At 34.4% G+C, this 20,706-nt stretch overlaps 1 protein-coding gene across 3 annotated transcripts in view; it reads right to left on the reverse strand.

Annotated features, from left to right (window-relative positions):
* Positions 1–3,769: 3,769 nt before the first annotated feature.
* The window catches only part of TBC1D4 (TBC1 domain family member 4), a 212,384-nt gene continuing 195,447 nt past the window's right edge, over positions 3,770–20,706 (reverse strand). For all 3 annotated transcript variants that reach the window (XM_074299264.1, XM_074299265.1, XM_074299266.1), the window contains 3 exons: positions 14,443–14,612; positions 12,004–12,180; positions 3,770–6,106 (listed from right to left, as the gene is read on the reverse strand). In XM_074299264.1, the coding sequence (XP_074155365.1) occupies positions 5,873–6,106; positions 12,004–12,180; positions 14,443–14,612 (581 nt within the window). In that variant the 3' untranslated portion in view covers positions 3,770–5,872. The remainder of the gene's footprint in view (positions 6,107–12,003; positions 12,181–14,442; positions 14,613–20,706) is intronic.

A 20,706-nucleotide genomic window follows, 5' to 3' on the forward strand; every position in this document is an offset into this window, starting at 1 on the left:
AGATATATGTGTGTGTGTATATAGATAGATAGATAGATAGATAGATAGATAGATAGATAGATAGATAGATAGATAGTTATTTTGCTGCACAAGAAGAATCAGACTTTGAAATAAGGTAAAATTAACCTGAGAAGGAAATCAAAAATTCAAGCGGATAAAAACAGAGGGATTGGAAATGCTATGTAGTAGTTCACACTCATTTCCCAAAGTTCTTTTGCTGCGTGTAGCTGGTTCTATTCATTATTGAACAAATGTAACTGATTTGGTCATCTCATTGTTGAAGAGAATCACATCCATCAGAATTGATCATCATATGGTATTGTTGTTGAAGTATATGATGGTCTCCTGGACCTGCTCATTTCACTCAGCATCAGTTCATATAAGTCTCACCAGGCCTTTCTGAAATCATCCTGCTGGTCATTTCTTACAGAACAATAATATTCCATAATATTCATATAATATAAAACTTATTCAACCATTCTCCAACTGATGGGCATCCACTCAGTTTCCAGTTTCTGGCCATTACAAAGAGGGCTGCCACAAACATTCTTGCACATACATGTCCCTTTCCCTTCTTTAAAATCTCTTTGGGATACAAACCCAGTAGCAGCGCTGCTGGATCAAAGGGTATGCAGTTTGATAACTTTTTGAGAATAGTTCCAAATTGCTCTCCAGAATGGCTGTATATATTCACAATTCCCAATTTTCCCACATCCCTGCCAACATTCAGCATTATTTTTTCCTGTCATCCTACCAATCTGAGAGGTGTGTAGTGGTATCTCAGAGTCATGTTAATTTGCATTTTTCTGATTAATAATGACTTGGAGCATATTTTCATATGCTAGAAAGTTTCAATTTCTTTTTCTGAAAATTGTTCGTATGCTTTGACCATTTATCAATTGCAGAATGGCTTGATTTCTTATAAATTAGAGTCAATTCTCTATATATTTTGGAGATGAGGCCTTTATTAGAACCTTTGACTATAAAAATGTTCTCCCAGTTTATTGTATCCCTTCTAACCTTATCTGCATTAGTTTTGTTTATACAAAAGCTTTTTAATTTGATATAATCAAAATTTTCTATTTTGTGATCAATAATGATCTCTAGTTCTTCTTTGGTCACAAATTCTTTCCTCCTCCACAGGTCTAAGAGGTAAACTATGGTCTAACTTCCTTTTAAAGGTAAGGAAACTGAGGCACAAAGAGATGAAAATGAAATCCTCTCAAAATCACATTTTTAAAAAATCTTCCCCAAATGAACATTTATCAAACCATCTTCTAGTTTTTCATAACTGTGCAGAGATAACTTCTTGCATGGTTCCTTCACTCACACTAAAACAACTCTTTTACATTTGTTTCTGCCTTAATAATATCTTGACTTAAGGTCTAGATAAAGATATATAGATAAAAAGTTAGACATGGTCCTAAGACCTGAAAGGGACCTGAGAGATCACTTATCTTAATTCTATAATTTTACAGGATGAGGAAGGTGAAAGTCAGAGAGATCAAGTGATGTGTCCAGTCACAGATAGTGGTGGATGGAAGACTAGAATCAGTTTTCTGATCTCCAGTTCAATTAAACAAGCATTTGTTAAGCCTGCTACATATCCAGACATCAAAAATATGAAATAGTGTCCTCAAAAAGTTGAGTCTACATTTTTACTATATCGAGTCAATACTTTCAAAATGTATATATACTTATACTATCTTTTTAAAAAGAATCATATGCAAGATATTTGAAGTAAGATTGCCTTTCTCTAAATAATTTCCTAAAAATAAGTAAGGCATTTGGGGAATAAAGTATGGAAAATATTACTTCTTTTAAGCTATTAAAATATCATTTACTGCTCTGTGATATTATATTAAAAGTTGGTGCTTATTATAAATAGAGTTAATGGGACCTCATGAATATTCTAAGCACCTAACTTAGTAATAGCAGTAATTAGGTAGAGATATGCTAGGAGAAACAGTACAAAAATGTGTTGAGAAAATTTAATAATAATGTGCATAAGTCAAAATATAAATTGCCCCTATTTCATTTTGCATAAACCTCTCGAGAGTTCTCCATGAACAGAGTAGAAGTTGTATGTTTAATTGAAATTATATTTCTGAATAACAACATGAATAATATTTATAAATGCACAATTCTTATTAAATCAAAAAGAAAAAACAACATTGGAGTTCATAAAACAAATTTTATATAGGAATGAACAATATTTTGAACAATGTAATCAGAAACATAACTTTTGTGTGTTCACTAAAAATAGCATGAATTTTTAAGACAGGTACCGGACCTGTGACTTCAGCAGTATAGGATGCTCTCTGAATGAAGACATTCCCACTACTCTGTGATTTACAGTTGTCTAAAGGATTAAAAGATTAATTGGTTTGCCATTGGTCACAGAGCCAAAGTATGTCAAAGGTTTTCCTTTCTCTTTATTATGTTATGTTCCCCATGTATTTTTTAAGAAAAGCATTTTAAGTAGTAATTTCAGATCTTTTTCCTATAGAGGCTCTGTTCTAAAAACCAGGAGCACCCAGAACCTATCTGCTCCATTAATTTCAGTACTCAAATAACTTCCCCAAATAACTATATGATTTGTTTAGTTTTGAAATATGATTATCAGCCACAAAACAAGTTGGTTTTGACCCAATTCTGGTTTACCTACCACATAGAAATATAATAGTAGCCGACATTTGTTTATAAATTCTCGGTAAAGCAAAATGCTTTAGGTTAAGTTGATCTTTGAAACTCTGAAGGAATAAAGCTAAGGGTATTATTCTCATTTTAGAGGAGTGAAATGGACCTTAAAGAAATATTAAGGCTTTCCTGAGATCACATAGCCCAAAGGTGTCAGAGTTCTTGAACCCAGATCATCTTATTCTAAATCCACTGTTTTTTTTCTCCAACATATTCCAAGTGCCCGAGTCCAAGAATCTGTTTTTAGAGAAAGAAAAAAAATTATCCTAATTTTTTTATGCTTTCACAAAGAATTTTCAAATTTTCAGAATTAGCAGTCTTCACAGGAAAAATGAAAAGTACATGTCAAATATGTTGGGTTTTGTACATGGTTTAATATATAAGGCTATATACACCAAATGAAATGTTCAGCCTCTAAAACTACCAATAGGAAAAGAAAGGAAGGCTGCCAATTATAAAATAGGTTGGAACAAGAGTCTAAACCAGGTATTGTAACTTCCAGTACAACACATTCCTGGCTGTTATTCAAACTCCCATCATGGGTTTATTCCCACTCCAATTGCTTCATTACTGGATATAATATTACACAGTTAAAAGCCTTTAGTCCCAGAATTAAGTGAAAAGGAATTACACATTTTTATTAAAATGAGGAATATGTTTGATAATTTTCTGAAAGAGACATATTACAAAAACATACTACATATTATTGTTAACAGCAGGCTTTGACATTCAAGTCTTGATTACACAGAAGCTGATTTGAGAATAGTCTTCCCCACCCTGCTCCTTTTCTGCTGCTCTGCAAATTTGATCAATTCATCCTTCTCCTTTGTATCTCAATATAGAGGTTTAGGAAAACTGAAAAAGTTAAGCCTGAACCAGTTCAAGTGGTGACCTTTTAAAACTTTTTTTTTTCTTTTTTGAACTGCTATGCTTCAGCCTGAATTATGATGGATAACCAATAATGAACTATGTTGATTTTAAGTAGCAAATTCCTTTGGAGATTTTCAGAAAGGATTTATTTAATCATGAACTCTGCCATCACAAAATGAAAAACAGATCCACAGGGCATGGAAAGAAACTGCAGCAATGCATTTATTGGAAATTAATCAAACATTACATTAACTTGATGGAGATAAAACAAAAGGCAAAGCACAATTGGTGCAACCTAAACATCACAAACCAAAAAACCATTCATTTTCATAGAATATCTGAGTCACTTTAATCTCTAAACACTATATTGACCGCAGATTCCCAGGACTGTCTCCCTTATGTTAGCTAAAATTGATTTTAAGCAAAACTGCATAGTAGCCTTCTCCTTAGCTAGTTTAGGTGTAAATCAGCAGTCAAAATATGTTCCATGTCTTTACACATTAGATAAATACTGGTATTAGATCATAATAGAAATACATGTAATCTACCAATGCATTTATTGAAATCAAGGTTGGAAGAAAACCTCTCCTGCCAGTGAAATAAAATAAATTTCTGCTCCAATAAAATATTCTATAGGAACCAATCAGTTGGTTGTCCAGATTTCATAAGGTACCTAGACTTTCCATCTAATGAAAGAGAACTTTAACTTATATAACTTTATTAATAAGACTTTTTCTTCAGAAACAAAAACAAGCAACGTAATAAGATTCATGACAATACTGCACAAACAAGTTTCAGAGATGGTTGAGTTTCAGCACTTTTCTCTCAGTATTATTCTACTGTCTGTTGCAAGATAAAATTCTCACTAAAAGAGATAGTTTAGGCAATGAGTTAGCAATTATATAAAAGTACTTTTAAAAATAGGGATGCTAAGTACTGCTGAAAAGCAAAGATGGTTTCATCATTTATTTTATTGAGTCTCCTTTTATAGATGCTATTTAAGAATTTATTTATATGTGGACAAATGTGTGTATTGTAATTGAAGACTAATTTCCTTCCAAACATACTGTATGACTGAAGTTCTAAGTACTTTATATGTTCATGGATAAAATGTTGGGAGTCAATTTAGAACCTGGGTTGGACATGAGGCTGCATTCTCCATTCCCCATCAGGATATTAAAAAAAAAAAAGAAGTCTCTCCTAATTTAGTTCACAGTTCTTAAAATTTACTTGAAAAAGGAAGAAGACCATAGTCTATTTAATTTTGTCAACTACAATAAGAAATATATTATTATAACATGGCACTTGTAGAAAGCCAAAATTTGCTGGCAGAGAAAATCTGAGTTTCTTCTTCTCAGACTTTCTTCAAAGCAATTAGAACAAAAACTGGGATTCTGAAATGTGTTTGGAGAGGAAGAAAGTAAATCCTTATTACTGACTGTGTTTACATAGCACCAAGTAAAGGGGAAGTTCACAATTACTGGGTTACTTTGAGTAACAAATGTAGACAGGCTAGACAGTTAAGGTTCCACAGTGTATGCTATTTTGTGGCCCAAATGATCCAATTTGGATGTTAACACTGGTCCAGTTAACCATGTAATTACAAATTCCTCCCCTTACCTTGGACATTCCAGGCACAGCATCTTTGTATTCTATTTAGCCACATTGTTAAAAAAAAGATGCCTACCCCAAATGAACATGCATGTGGAAGCAACATGCTAAAGATGGCACATAACAGGCTGGGATGGATATGTACCATATTCCCTGAAAAGTCACATGAAAGTGACTGTCAGTCACAGTCATGATCCTCCCATAAACAAGTCAGTAGAATTTATGACAGGCACATTTACACAGATTTTTCAAAAAAAAAAATTGAAACATGCTGTTCTTTGGAGAAAAAAATACATTCATTTCTTCAAGTATTTTTCAATATATAGACACAACATTTTTATTTCACTACAAAGACAAAAAAAATTTCACATGTGTGGTGGGAAGTTTTTTTTTTCTTCCCCTAGATGAAGTTTATGTTTTTTAACATTTGTTCTAAACATATATCTACTAGTCTTATTTGAAAGCATGAAATTTCCTTTTATGTACACAATCAATAACAGCAACAAAAAGTTCAGCATGAATGCTTTTAAATAGTTTGGGATTAAAGGCCCATTTGATATTACTGGAGATTCCAAACTAGTTTTTGATGATTCCATTCCAGTGAGTCTCCCAACACTGTCCAGCAGCATGCATATGACTCCATTCCTTCAGTATCTAAACTGCATTGCCTGTTGAGGTGGCACTTTTAAAATTATGGCTTATTTCCTATTCTTCCTTTATTATTTGGGTTACAGTTTATTTCCCTCAATAGCAGTTCACAGTCAGCCAAGGCATCTGCTGGCAAATGCTTCCTGATTTGTTCCACAGTCTTTTGGTAGGTCAATTTCTCCTGTTCCAGAGATCGGATTAAGGACTTCATTTTGGTCTCTCGAGTCAAAAGATTTTCAAGGCTGGATTCTAAGCTCTGGATCTTAGCATGAGCCACCTGTTTTAAAATTTTTAAAAAATACACATAAATATTATATAATTTTTTTGAAATAGGCACATGGTTTTTTTTTAATTTATATTCTACATGATACTGACACCTGGCATCACAGAAAGCTAAAACTGGAAAAAGATCAACTTTGTAGGATATCTGATGATTCTTATTTTGCAAAAGGGATTTGAACAGTTTGATTTGTCATGCAAACCTTCTGTTGAATGCACTTTGAGATTTCATAAATGATACTTAAAGCTTTTTTTAATTTCATTTTTAATGTAATTGCACCCTTGTGTGGAAGAATCTAACCAGATCCATTTTCAGGGTGCCGATTTTATCATTTTAATTGTACTTGGGTGTAGGACTAATGTATTCATGGATATACTACCTGGGTTACATTATTTACAGAACTGTACAATAACAATTCTAGAAAAGGCAGCACATTTATACTGATGCTTGTCTGGTAATCACTTCTTATAATAGAAGGTTTTGGGTGAAAAATGAAACTTGTGGTGGTTTTGTATGCAAATGAGTACAATTTAGATTAATGTTGTGGTAATATCTGTTTTCAACTATAAATAGTCAACTATGGCACAGAAACAAATTTTAAGACTGTCTTCTTTGTTTCTATTTGAACTAAGTTGACTGGGTCCACTGTAAATTTATGTTAATTACAAATGAGTCAGCACAATTTCAAGGCAATCTTTTTGCTCTTTACTGACATATTTTCTATTATTCTCTCCACAGAAACTGTTCAAAACTTTTTCTTCTCTCCTCTCTTCTTTCAAGCCTCCCACATGACTCTCTTCCTCTCACCTCCACTTCTTTTTTACTGAGAAAACTAAGGCAATCTTGCCACAACTGTTCTACCGCTAGCCATTTTTACCACCTTGATTCCCAAATCACAGAGCATCACCTTTAACCCCATCATCTCCAGAGTTTCTACCTTCTGGCTTCACTGGTGACTACCTACAGGTCAGCCATTTCAGGAAGGTCCCATTTATATTTCCCTCTCTACTCCATGACCATCTTCTCCACACTCAGTACCAGAAACCAAATGCTACCTACAAGACAGGCAAGCCATCCTAAATAGAGCAGCAAGGCAACTGCCAGAGATAGGAAACAATACGTGCCAGGAAGAACAAAGAAAGCACAACCACCAAGACTTTCTCTCAGGTACTGATATAGTTACCCCAGGTCCTTATCAACAGCAGCATCCCTCAGACCACTGTTTTTGCTTCCATTCCAGGCCATCAGTCATCACTGAGGGGAATAATAACTGTAAAAAATAGGTCCCTTGCTTCACCACCACTATATTAACTACTGATCAACTGTCAACACATGACAAGACCAAGAAGCCCAGGAACTACAGAATCTCCAGACTAGTACTCCTGCCTCTAGACAGTCCAATATATTAAAATAATATAAAGCAAATTTCAAGTTGGAACTACTTTTGCAGGATACGCCTTCCCTATAGGAACCACAATTCCAGAAGATACACACAGAAAAAAAAAAGGTTTTGACACAAAAATCTTGGCAATGCAAAATGTTTAAACTTCAGAAGAAGATATATGATAGGATCAAGAGAAATAGCATCAAAAATGCTTTATCATCTATTTGTCTATTACAGCTAAATATCTTCCCATCTGACTTGCAGTTGAAACTTCCTCTATGTTTTCCCCTGAGGAAGCTCCTTGGGGAAGAGACTGTCTTGATTTTTCTATTTGTATGTCCAGTGCTTAGCACAGTGCTTTCTATACCATAAATACTTTTTTTCATTCATCCATTCATTTCTATTTCCATTGCATATGTACCTTTCCAACCACATGCCTTCCCCATCCTCTCCCTCTATTTCTGGAATCATGTTGAAATGAATTTTGATCAATCTCTCTCTGTTCTTAAGCAAGTCTAATTTGTGTTAAAAACTGCTTTGGTATTTAGCACAGTGAGATTCTCTTCATTCCCATTTCTTTTATATTTATTATCTCCCCTGCCATGTGATTTTATTATTATTTTTTCTAATTCTATAGATTCCTTCTTAGGGCAGCTAGGTGGCACAGTGGGTAGGGTGCTTGACCTGGAATTAGAAAGACTCATCATCATGAGTTCAAATCTAGCCTCCAATACTTATTAGCTTTATGACTCTGAGTAAGCCACTTAATCCTGTTTACCTATTCCCTCATCTATAAAATGATAGAAGAGGAAATGGAAAACTATTCCAAGTATCTTTGCCAAGAAAAGCCTAACTGGGGACACAAAGAGTCAGGCATGACTGAAAAACATTTGAACAACAACAAAATTCTGTGGTAGTATAATTGGTTGTGATTTTGAATAAGTAAATTAATTTAGGTAATTTTATTATTTAATGTTATTTTTATTATACTGGCTAACCCTAGCCATGAGTAATTTATATTTTCCCAATTATTTAGGTTTATTACTACTGGGTCATTGCATGTATTTACATATATACATACCTATATATCAATACACATACACATATACACATACATCTCAGAAGGTAGATTCTCAATTATTTAATATATATTTATAAGATTTTAACAGCATTTCTTTTTATTTCTTTTGGGCTTCAACACAGATTATGTGTGTTGCTGATTTTTGTGGATTTATTTCATATCTTGTAAATTTGCAAAGTTATTATTCCAATTAATTTTAGTTGACTCTTAAAAGTTAAGTTTAACAGCTACAAAAGTAGTCAATTTGTTTCTTCTTTTATCTATCTTAGTTGTTTCTTTTTCTTACCCCATTGACTTAGCAAGCATTTTTAGTTCTATGATAAAAAGAAATGATGACAGTGAATATCTTTATTTCACTCCTCATTTAATTGGGAAGTTTATTATATTACATATAATAGTAGCAGATAAAGAATAAGGATGCAAAATGCTGGAGAAGGTAGGAGGTAATAAGATCAAGTATGTATACAAAGGAGTTTGACTTAGCAAGCACAATGGTCATCTCTATGTCAGAGACAGGGGGGAAAAATCTTATCTTTAGGTTTCCATGATATTACTCTTTTTTACCTGCCTGACTCTTCTTTCTCAGTCTCTCTTTTTAGAACTTCATCTAGGACAAGACTCGATATCCAGAGCTTTGTCCTTCGGCCACTATAGTATTTTATTTGGTGATAACCATCTATAATCATGGGCTGAATTATCATCTCTATGCTGATGATTCTCAGTCCAATTATACACCCTTAACCTCTCTTCTAACCTCCAGATTCACTCTCCAATTGCCTAAGAGACATCTAAAAGTGGGATGTCCCATAAGCATCTTAACTCAACATGCCCAGAACTGATCTCATTATCTTTTTCTTCATGAACCATTCCCTCTTTGAAACTTGTTAATTACTGTTGAAGGTACCACCATTCTCTTCATCATTCACATTTGTAACCTAGATGTCATCCTCAACTCCTCAACTCTTGGTTAGCATTTAGAAGAAATGAAGAGAGAGAGATTTCCAGGGAAAATGCCCAGAACTTGGAGATGGGAGTATCTTGTTCAAGGAACTACATGAAAATAAGTATTCCTGGATTGCAGAATACATGAGAAAGGGATCAAGTATGGTAAAGAAGCCTAGAGAGATAAAAAAAAGGTCCAGGCTATAGGAGGCTTTAAAAGACAAGACGATTTTATATCTGATTTGTGTTTTAGGAAGATCAATTTGATAACTGAGGGAAAGGGACTATAGTGGGGAGAGACAAGAGGCAGAGAGACTTATCAGCAAACTACTTGTGAAATAATCTAGGTATAAGATGATGAGGATGTGCATCAGGGGCATACACAGAAGATGAAAAGAAATGATAGGACTTAAACTTATTGAGTATGGGGAGTTAGTGAGGAGATAAGTATGATATCAAGGTTGCAAATCTAGGTGACTATGAATATGATGATACCTTGGATAGTAATAGGGAAGTTAGGAAAGAGATACTTTTTTGGGGGAAATGAATTTAGTTTTAGATATGCTGAGTTTAAGGTGTCTGTAGAACTTCCAGTTTGAGATATCTATCCCCCCCAACCCCGAGGCTGGGGTTAAGTGACTTGCCCAGGGTCACACAGCTAGGAAGTGTTAAGTATCTGAGACCAGATTTGAACTCGGGGTCCTCCTGAATTCAGGGCTGGTGCTCTATCCACTGCACCTTCTAGCTGCCCCCTGAGATATCTATTAACAGTTGTAGATAAGGATACAGAAGTCAGCAAAGAGGCTGGGGCTGGACAAATCTGAGAATCAACTATGCAGGAATCTATGGAAGCTAGTGAGATCCCCAAGGGAAATAGCCTAGCTGAAGAAGAGAAGATAGCTAAGGGCTAATCCCTGAAGGATATGCACAGTTAACAGACATGACCTGGATAAAGATCCAGCAAAAACCAAAAGGAAAGAGATTATCAAGAAGAGACAGTGATCTGCCGTGCCAATAGCTGCAGAGAGGTCAAGAAAGAAGAAGATTGGGGAAAGGCCATTAGATTTGGTGATTAATATATCATTGGTCACTTTGAACAAAGCAGATTCAATTGAACAATGAGGTCATGAGTCAGACTGAAGAGAGTTAAGGGGGAAGAGGAAAAGAAGCAAAGACATCAATTGAGAGCTTTTTTCAAAATTTTTAAAAAGAGAAGGGAGAAAAGATATAGGACAATACCTAGGTGAGAAGACTAGATCAAGTGAGTGTCTTTTGAAGTTGGGGAGACCTAGGAGTGTTTGTAAGCAGTAGAGAAGCAGCCAATAGACCAAGAGAGATTATCTACAGAATAGGAAATCAATATTGAAAGATTTCAGACTTACACGAACTGATGCTGAGGGAAATGAGCAGAACCAGAAGACCATTATATACTTCAACAACAATACTATATGATGATCAATTCTGATGGACATGGCTCTCTTCAACAATGAGATGAACCAAATCAGTTCCAATTGTTCAGTAATGAACTGAACCAGCTACACCCAGTGAAATAAATCTGGGAGAAGACTATGAACCACTACATAGAAATCCCAATCCCTCTATTTTTGTCCACCTGCATTTTTTATTTCCTTCACAGGCTAATTGTACGATATTTCAAAGTCCGATTCTTTTTGTACAGCAAAATAACTGTTTGGGCATGTATACATATGTTGTATTTAATTTATACTTTAACATATTTAACATGTGTTGGTCAACCTGCCATCTGGGGGAAGGGGTGGGGAGAAGGAGGAGAAAAGCTGGAAAACAAACAAACAAATAAATAAATTATCATGGGGAAAAAAAAAAAGATTTCAGGAATCTGATCAATGTGGTGATTAAACGCCCCTCATTCTTTCCCTTTAGCTACATCCTAAGTCATGTTCAACATCTATTTCTTTTCCAAATGTTTTCCAGTCAACATTGAGTTCTACCTCTTCTAAATTCTTATAGTACTTCATGTCATTATTCAAGCTCTTAATCATATATTGCCTTGTAGTCTTATTTAACTGGTATGCCTGGATATACCTTTTTCACTAAAGAGAGATGAGGCCCCCAAAGAACAGAGATCACTTATACCAAAGCTTCTTAAATTGTGGTTTGCAACTCCATATGGGATTGTGTGACTGAATTTGGGGATTGAAAAATTATGATTTATCAGTAAATGCTGATTTGTATACCTATTTTATATACCTATATACTTAGGGTCACATAAAAATTTCTCAAATGAAAAGGAATCGCAAACGGAAAAAGTTTAAGAAGCCCTGATTTATACCTCATTAGCTTCTTTGTATTCTCCAGAATTTAGTTAAGTCCTGAGCACATGAATAGAAGGCACTTAATAAATATTTGTTGAAATGAATTCATTTGTATCTTTCCTAAGTACTCATAGAGCTATGCATAAAGGAGGCTTTAAGTAAATGACTGCTAAATTAATCTTTATCTATTTACCTGTAATTTTTCCAACAAGTCCATGTTCTGTCTCTTCAACTGGTTATTAGCCTTCTCTAGCTTTTCCAGAGGCTCACTCTCATCACAGGAATGGGCGGATTCCTGTAATTCATCTTGCAGCACATGGTACTCAACCTCATATGCATGAAGCTGCTTAGAAATTTCCATCTCAAAAACCTGTGATAAAAATACTGTCATGTTAACATTTGTTGATCGTTATGGACTTCACATAAGGCATAAGATTGAGAGATCATAGTATAAAGTATCTAGGAATCAATCTATCTAGGAACACTCAAGACTTTTAGAAATACAATTACAAATTGCAATTAAAATGTAATTTGTAACTTTCTTTTCAATTACAACTAAAGCAATTAAAATGCAAATGATTGGAGGAACATTAATTGTTCATGATTTGAGCATTTCTAAAATAATTTTAATTTAGTTCTACGCCACTCACATTATCAAAAGGGCAGATTATAGAGTGAAACAAAAAAATAACAAAATTCATTTGGAAGAATAGGACATATGAAATCTCAAAGAGAAATTGACAAAGTCGGAATACAAAGTAGGAATTATCTTCCTCCCAACTGTTAGCTGTCTCAGCCCATGGTTCACTTCTTTTCCAGGACTCTGTTCTTCCATAGCCAGACTATAGTCATAGTGCTGCCATCACCTCATGGTCTTTGTTGACAGGGACTGTCATGATTCCTCCCCTTCTAGAGGAAAACAGTTTTTGCAAGCACTGCCATTGTCAAAACTCATTATCATTTTGTTCCCAGACCCAAAACACAGGAGATCAAGCTTTTTTTTTTTTTTTTTTCCTGTAGAGGAGTTCACCATAATTTAGTTATTAACACTGCTGGATTCCATATTCAGTTAGGGTAACCTATACCTTTCTTCTGTCTAGCTATTCTTTATTTCTAATTGGGTAAACTTTAAGATGTCCTTCCCAAAAGGACCATCCTTCTGCTTTCTTAACCATTTTAACTGGGCCTTATGGTTCAATCTTATGAAGTACATTATGCAAACTAAATATCTGCAGAAAAATTATCCCCATTTTTAACCACAAAATTCTCTAGGTCCCACAAATTAAATTATCATGGTCTTTTAATGCAAATGGGATATATAAAATTCCATATCATGATCTATTAACCTTTAATACAACTATGTATGATCCATTTGCATTTTTTCCTCCAGGATGCAGTCATGGATATTTGGGGCTTCTGAATCCATGAAAGCCAGTCATTTCCTAGAGTTCTCAATGTTGTAGAAAGAGCACTGTATAACTTTAAGAATCATTTCAAGGACCAGGAAATCATTGTGTACTTCAACAACAATACAATATGATGATCAATTCTGATGGACGTGGCCATTTTCAACAATTAGATGAACCAAATCAGTTCCAATAGAGCAGTAAAGAATTGAACCAGCTACATCCAGCGAAAGAACTCTGGGAGATAACTATGAACCACTACATAGAATTCCCAATCCCTCTAATTTTGTCCGCCTGCATTTTGGATTTCCTTCACAGGCTAATTGTACACTATTTCAAAGTCCGATTCTTTTTGTACAGCAAAACAACTGTTTGGTCGTGTATACATATATTGTATTTAATTTATACTTTAACATATTTAACATGTATTGGTCAACCGGCCATCTGGGGGGGGAAGGGGAAAAATTAGAACAAAAGGTTTGGCAATTGTCAATGTTGTAAAATTACCCATGCATATATCTGGTAAATAAAAACTATTAATTAAAAAAAAGAATCATTTCAAGCTCTAAAACTATAGTTCTTTTATAATACAGGTTGAGGAATTCCACTGGACCTGACTTTTCTACCACACTTGCTAAAATCCCTGTAACCAAGTTGATAATTAGGAGAGCTCAAGGGAAAGATTTATAGGGACTGGTGATTGGGAAGGTGGAGGAAGAAAGAGTTCTTCCAAGAATCAACAGTATATTGTTTCAAGAAAAGCAAAAATTCAACAGAATAGTTCTCTTGTGCCTTGAATGGGTAAACACAGATATATGTGCTCCCTAGAATTATTCTGACTTCAGATTAAAGCTTAGACTTGTGATGCAATTATTTTAAGAAGCCTGTTTAAATATTAAATATCTAGGTTCTACAATCTTACATATCATCAACAGGGAACCCTTTATACAAATTACTAACTTGTATTTTTCTAGAGTGAGGAAGACACTTGTTCAAGTGCAATCAGAAACATCCTGCTTATGTGACTCTGGAGAAATCACTTCTATTAACGCTCCAGTCAACTTTTTTAAAGCTCTAAGTTATAAAGGAGTTGCTGATCCATAATGATGCACTGATAATAGGATTAGCTAACTTCCTTATTGGCAGTTTCCAAGATCAATGAAATCACAGGGTCTAATTTAAAAAGAAAATCCTGAAGTCAGTTTAAAAAAAAAATTACATTTTACCTGAGTAATTATTTTCTCCATTTCAGATATATTCATATCTGGTATTGTGTTTTTAAGAAATTCCACTATGTTTTCAAAATTTTCACATTCCATTATAAGGGCTTCTTGGGTGCTTAGGAGACTAAGTGCCACCTTAAATATAACATCAGTTCCCTGAAGAAAAATGATATCTAAAAAAAAGAAAATCATTTAATTAGATCTTTAATGATGATAAGACTAATACTTTCTAGTAAAATACTAATTGATAATTATCATAGCAGATAGGCCAAAGAACACTTCAGAAGTTTGATTTTTTTCAAAATGACTTAAGCTTACTTACTTCTGGAATTAACTCTAGAAACCAAATATTTTCATTTTAATCTGGTCTAGTAAAAACTGCTGATTAAGTCACAATGAAAATCCAAATTATAAACACATTTGCATGTATCTATATCTGTGCCTATACATATTTATTTATAAATTCATTACATATTTCAAAAACATAAATCCCTAAAATCAATGCAATATAAAGGGAAAAAGGAAAAGCACTTACCAACATGTGAAGATATTTTTCCTTCATAGGAGGAAAAGTACAAAGTGATATGACTAGTTACAACTAAACTACTCTCACCATTCTTAATAAATAAATAAATAAAACACACAATTTACTACACTTACATCTCTGTAGGAAATTAAAAATGGAAATTCTCCCTCCTATTAATCAGGATAAAGACACATGCTAAATAGGAAAGTAAAGAAAAGTAAATATCATCTAGTATAATACAGGAAACATAATAAAGGAAAAAACAGCCAGTATATCATTTAATATGGTATTCTTCAATATAACAACTCAAATTCATGCAGTGTTTTAAGATTTACAAAAAGCTTTTTCCACAAAGCCCTAATGTCACAGGCAATACAGACATTATTATTTATGATTTACAAATGAGTCAGTGAAAGTGACTTGCTAAAAAGTCATATAACTAGCTAATGAAAAAGCCAGGATTCTAATTCACTTCACAGTCATAATTTTTCCTTTCATTAACTTATAATTATATTATTATCTCTTAATAATAACTGAGTAAATTTTATACTTGCACCAATCTATAACTCTGCCCTTATGTACAAATCTAACCCATGTCATTACGTTGTTCAAAAAACTTTTCTTTATTGCCTGGAAGATAAAATGCAGTTTTCTTAGCCTAGCATTGAAGAGCTAAGTATAGATGCTCTGGCTCTACTTCCCTTTCTAGTCTTATTTCATATCAGGCTATGTTCCCAGCAAACTAGAGTATTAGCCATCTCCTCCCTGTAAACATTAGGACAAGCTGCCCTCCACACCTAAAATATTTTCCTTCATCTTCACCCTGCAAATTAATTTTCTTCTTTAAAGGATTACTTTGGGTGCTGTATTGTCATTAAAAAAAACCTATACAAGTTTTGGATCTGAAAAATTCCTTAGAAATCATTTAATTCATTTTACAAATAAGAAAAGGGAGACCTAGAGAGAGATAATCTGTCATGCCAGAGATTAAATAGAGTCTCCTCCATTAAGTCCTATTCACCCACTCAACTGAGCTCTCTTTCTCTCCCCTCAAATTGCATGGTTCTTTCCTTTGCACCTATCAAAAGAGCCTGATACATTTTCATCGAATTGAGTGAAAATAACTGAAACTTATATACTATTTAATACTTTGCAAAACTTTGCATAGATCCTCACAAAAATCCTGCAAATTAAGCAGCAAAGTTAACATGTCCATTTTACAATAGAAAAAATCAAGGTAGTACAACTTGAACCTAATGTATTCTGACTCCAAATGCAGTATTCCACTTTACCAAAGAAGATCACCACTTGGGCTGATATAATTAACTTATTCAACATTCCAGAACCCATTATACTTTTTTTTTAATTTTTTTTATTCATTTTTCCAAATTATCCCCTCCCTCCTTCCACTCCCTCCCCCCGATGGCAGGTAATCCCATACATTTTACATGTGTTACAATATAACCTAGATACAATATATGTGTGTAAATACCATTTTCTTATTGCACATTAATTATTAGCTTCCGAAGGTATAAGTAACCTGGGTACATAGACAGTAGTGCTAACAATTTACATTCAATTCCCAGTGTTCCTTCTCTGGGTATAGTTATTTCTGTCCATCATTGATCAACTGGAAGTGAGTTGGATCTTCTTTATGTTGAAGATTTCCACTTCCATCAGAATACATCCTCATACAGTATTGTTGTTGAAGTGTATAGTGATCTTCTGGTTCTGCTCATTTCACTCAGCAACAGTTGATTTAAGTCTCTCCAGGCCTCTCTGTATTCCTCCTTCTGGTCATTTCTTACAGAGCAATAATATTCCATAACCTTCATATACCACAATTTACCCAACCATTCTCCAATTGATGGACATCCATTCAACTTCCAGTTTCTAGCTACAACAAAAAGAGCTGCCACAAACATTTTGGCACAAACAGGTCCCTTTCCACTCTTTAGTATTTCTTTGGGATATAATCCCAATAGCAGCAATGCTGGGTCAAAGGGTATGCACAGTTTGACAACTTTTTGGGCATAGTTCCAAATTGCTCTCCAGAATGGTTGGACTTTCACAACTCCACCAACAATGTATCAGTGTCCCAGTTTTCCCACATCCCCTCCAACATTCATCATTATTTGCAGAACCCATTATACTTTACACATATGTGTGCTGCCACCATCAGTGAAGCTCATAATCCCTCCAATCTTTTAATAGGCTGGGGTCCTTATTAATTTCCTGAGCCAAAAGAAACTTCAACCTTTCAGTAATCATGATCCCTAAATTTACCTGGGCTGTTCCTCAGACAATCGGCACAAAAGTCTCCATTGTTCAATAGTATTTCGAACCTTTCCAGTTTGTAAGGAATAACCCATTAAAACTAATGCTCTGACAAAACTTCCAGGATACTTTCCATGATATAATGAGAATAAGAATTCAATGGAAAATGACTACTAAAAATAGTTACCCTTATATCCAGATCTCTCCATTTAAAACAAGGAATTAAAAACTTCCAGCTAATCTGAAACCTGTATTTGTCAGAGAACTAAAAAGAGTTTTTACACTTTTAAAATTTTATTGCACTTAAAAACATAAAAAATTATTCTTGACTCATAGGCCATATAAAAAAGAGATGGTGAATGTCTGCCCTGGTCTTTGTTCTAAATAAATATGGAAGAGAAGGGAAAGCAGTAAGAAGAAAAAAATTACTCCAGACTTTGATTTTACCTAGGAAATTACCTAGAATCAAAACCTCCTCTAATAATACAGATAAGTAACAATGAGTCAACCAAAAGGCCATAACTTAATATTGCATGACCCAGATTAAGAATTAGAATGTGTCACAAGGAAGACTTGAACTCAGGTTTTCCAGATTCCAAGAATAATTCACTATCTACTATGTGATGTGTTTCTAGATATTTCAATGTTCCATGACAAACCACATAGCCTCAGATAAGAATAAGCAATGACATAATCAGTGGTAACTTCCCATCCTGAGCTCCTACAGCTTATTAGAATTGAAAGAAGGAAAAAGTAACCGATATAAGAAAGCTCACAGAGACATTTATGGCATATGGCAAGAGACCATCTTCCAGACTTTCAAAGCAAGAAGTGATAGAAAGCGTTCTTTGCTAAACTCAGCCTTTTGAGGTGAGCCATAAGACATTTACCCAATGATACATCACCTTGATCTAAGTGAAATCTTTCTGAAATGAGACAGACAAGATTTTCTTTGAGGAAAGGAGAGGTGAAAAATGAAAGAATTCACAGAGAGGAAATTTCTTTAGAGGAAAAGCTATGTCAATGAAAGAAAAAAAAATAAAAATAAAATGTCTTCCAGGAAAGCCTGATTCAGTGATTATCAGCTTGAGTCTATGAATTTTATTTTCTTCTGATGACAATCTCCAGTCTTTGAAAAAGAAAGATAAAAATACTGTCTTTACTAATTACCAATATGAATAACTAAGTATAAGAAAAAAAGTGAGTCTTTTCTGAAACCAGTGAGAAATAATAACTATACTTTAAATTCAGCAAAAATGTATCAAGCACCTCTAGTGTATAAAAACATGAGGAGAAATGAAGAATTTAAGCAAGACAGTCTCTGACTTCACAGAGCTTACAATTTAATAGAAGGAAAAGTTCTGCCCATAAAGAACTATAATTTATAATAATACATGATATATGCATTAAGGAGACTGACAAAGAGCCTGGGAGCAAAAGTTATTGCCAACAGGGAGAATAAGGTGGTGTTTCATGGAGGCAAATATTTCGGAGCAAAAAAAGCCCCTTGGAGTCTTGGAGTTAGAAGACAGCCTTGAGCCCTAGCTCCAACACTGGCTAATTGTGAGGGTCATGGATAGTCACTAGATAACTTGGAGGTTCAGTTTCCTCACGGACAAAATGGAATTAATAATAACCATGCTGCTTATTATCAATAGTTTTTGTGTAGAAAGAACTTGGCTAAATCTGTTATACAGAGATTGGTGAGGTTTGGCTCTAAGTGTATTTAGATGAATTATGGGGAGGCAGCATATTAGAATTCAACAGTAAAATAAAGGGAGGAAAAACATTTAAAGTTCATAATGTTATTTACATATTATTATATCACTTGATCTTCATAAAAATCTTCTCATAAAATCATTATAAGATTTTTTTTGGTAGCCAAAATGGACAATAAAATATAGAAGTCATTGGATGCAGTAACAATATGTCAACAGTTTGGGGAAAACTAAAAGGGTAAATAAACCATATAATCATCCCTGGAAGGGAAACTAGAATATGTATAAATGTGAGTAGTACATTCCTCTTAGCTCACTATTTTTTCTTAGGATTTGGTGTTATATTAAGTATTTGAATATAAAACCATATATGAAATTTCATCTGTGTATTATTTATTAAATAAAGGACTTAAAGTGATTAAATACTTAAAAAGAGAGTGTGCCTACCTCCTCTATTTCTCCCGAAACAGAGAACAACTTCCTCCTCAGAGGGGTGCATCCTGACTCCTGACCTTAGTCCCTTTTGTGACTTTCAACAAGCCATCTTAATCTTCCTGGGCTTCAATGTACTCAAAGGTTTAAAAAAAAAAAAAAAGGTTACTTCCAGTTCTACTCATGATCATAGGATCCTGCCCTTGATCCTTTCCAAAGAAGACAGTACAAGGTGAGCAGTTCTACAAATAAAACAACTCCTTCCATGGAATCCAAATTCACTGTTTGGCTGATTCCATTCAATTCCTTAACTCCAAAGAAATCTAAGGCTAGAATGGAAAAGAAAAGATGAAAAAGCTTTGCTTGAGTTGGATTTTTGAACAGCACTGGCCCTGGAGTCAGAGAACCCAGATTGTTTTTTGTTTTTTTGGCGGGGGGGGGAAGAGGGGGAGCCAAGGCAATTGTACTGAGTGTACCAAGTGTCTGGGGTTACATTTGAACTCCCATCCTCTTGCCTCAAGGGCCCACGCGCTCGCTGTCCACGCCACCTGACTACTCCAGTTTTGACTTTTACTATCTTGGGCAATGTTAGACAAGTCTCTAAACCTTTTCCATCTCAGTTTTTTCATCTATAAATTGATATGTGACCTCTGAGATCTTTCCAACTATAGATCTAAGATATCATGCATGTTTAATTTGTTATATCCAATCTCAAACAGAATTCCAGAAACACGTAAGTACTGAGAATCATCAACCAGACAAAGCTTACCCACATATACACATATATAAATTCATATCTAATTTGTCCAGATCCTCAGAAGACAAAGTGCTATTCTTACTATGCAGTTGATGAAACAACTTTATCAAAGCATAGGAGAAATAAATGTGTTTGCTGACAAGGACAGAAAACAATGAGAGAAAGCCCTGCTTCATGAGGGAGGGAGTAAGGAACTCAGATTCTGACTGATATCCAAAGTCTTGACAATAACCATCTGGATTTCCCCTAAAAATTTTCTTCTCTCCCTGTATTGTGGGAATCCTGTTAAAGGTTCCTCATTCAAAGGCAAATACATTCCTCAGTTCCTTCCTCCCTTGAGCAGCACCCTGGGCCTACCTCTCAGGCAGGCACCTAGCAAATATTGGCTGAATTTGAGAGTTCTGGTTCTCTTAGGCCACTTTTGTTCTCTTTGCATCTGATTAAAACTCTCTGGCTAAAAAGGTGAATCTTGGAAAAGACAAATCTTTTTTTTTTTTTTTTAAATACTGACAAATAATCCAGAGGACAAGTGGTTCTTGGCAACAGACACAAAACAA

Source organism: Sminthopsis crassicaudata, chromosome 3 (assembly GCF_048593235.1).
Source record: "Sminthopsis crassicaudata isolate SCR6 chromosome 3, ASM4859323v1, whole genome shotgun sequence".
Taxonomy (NCBI): Eukaryota; Metazoa; Chordata; class Mammalia; order Dasyuromorphia; family Dasyuridae; genus Sminthopsis; species Sminthopsis crassicaudata.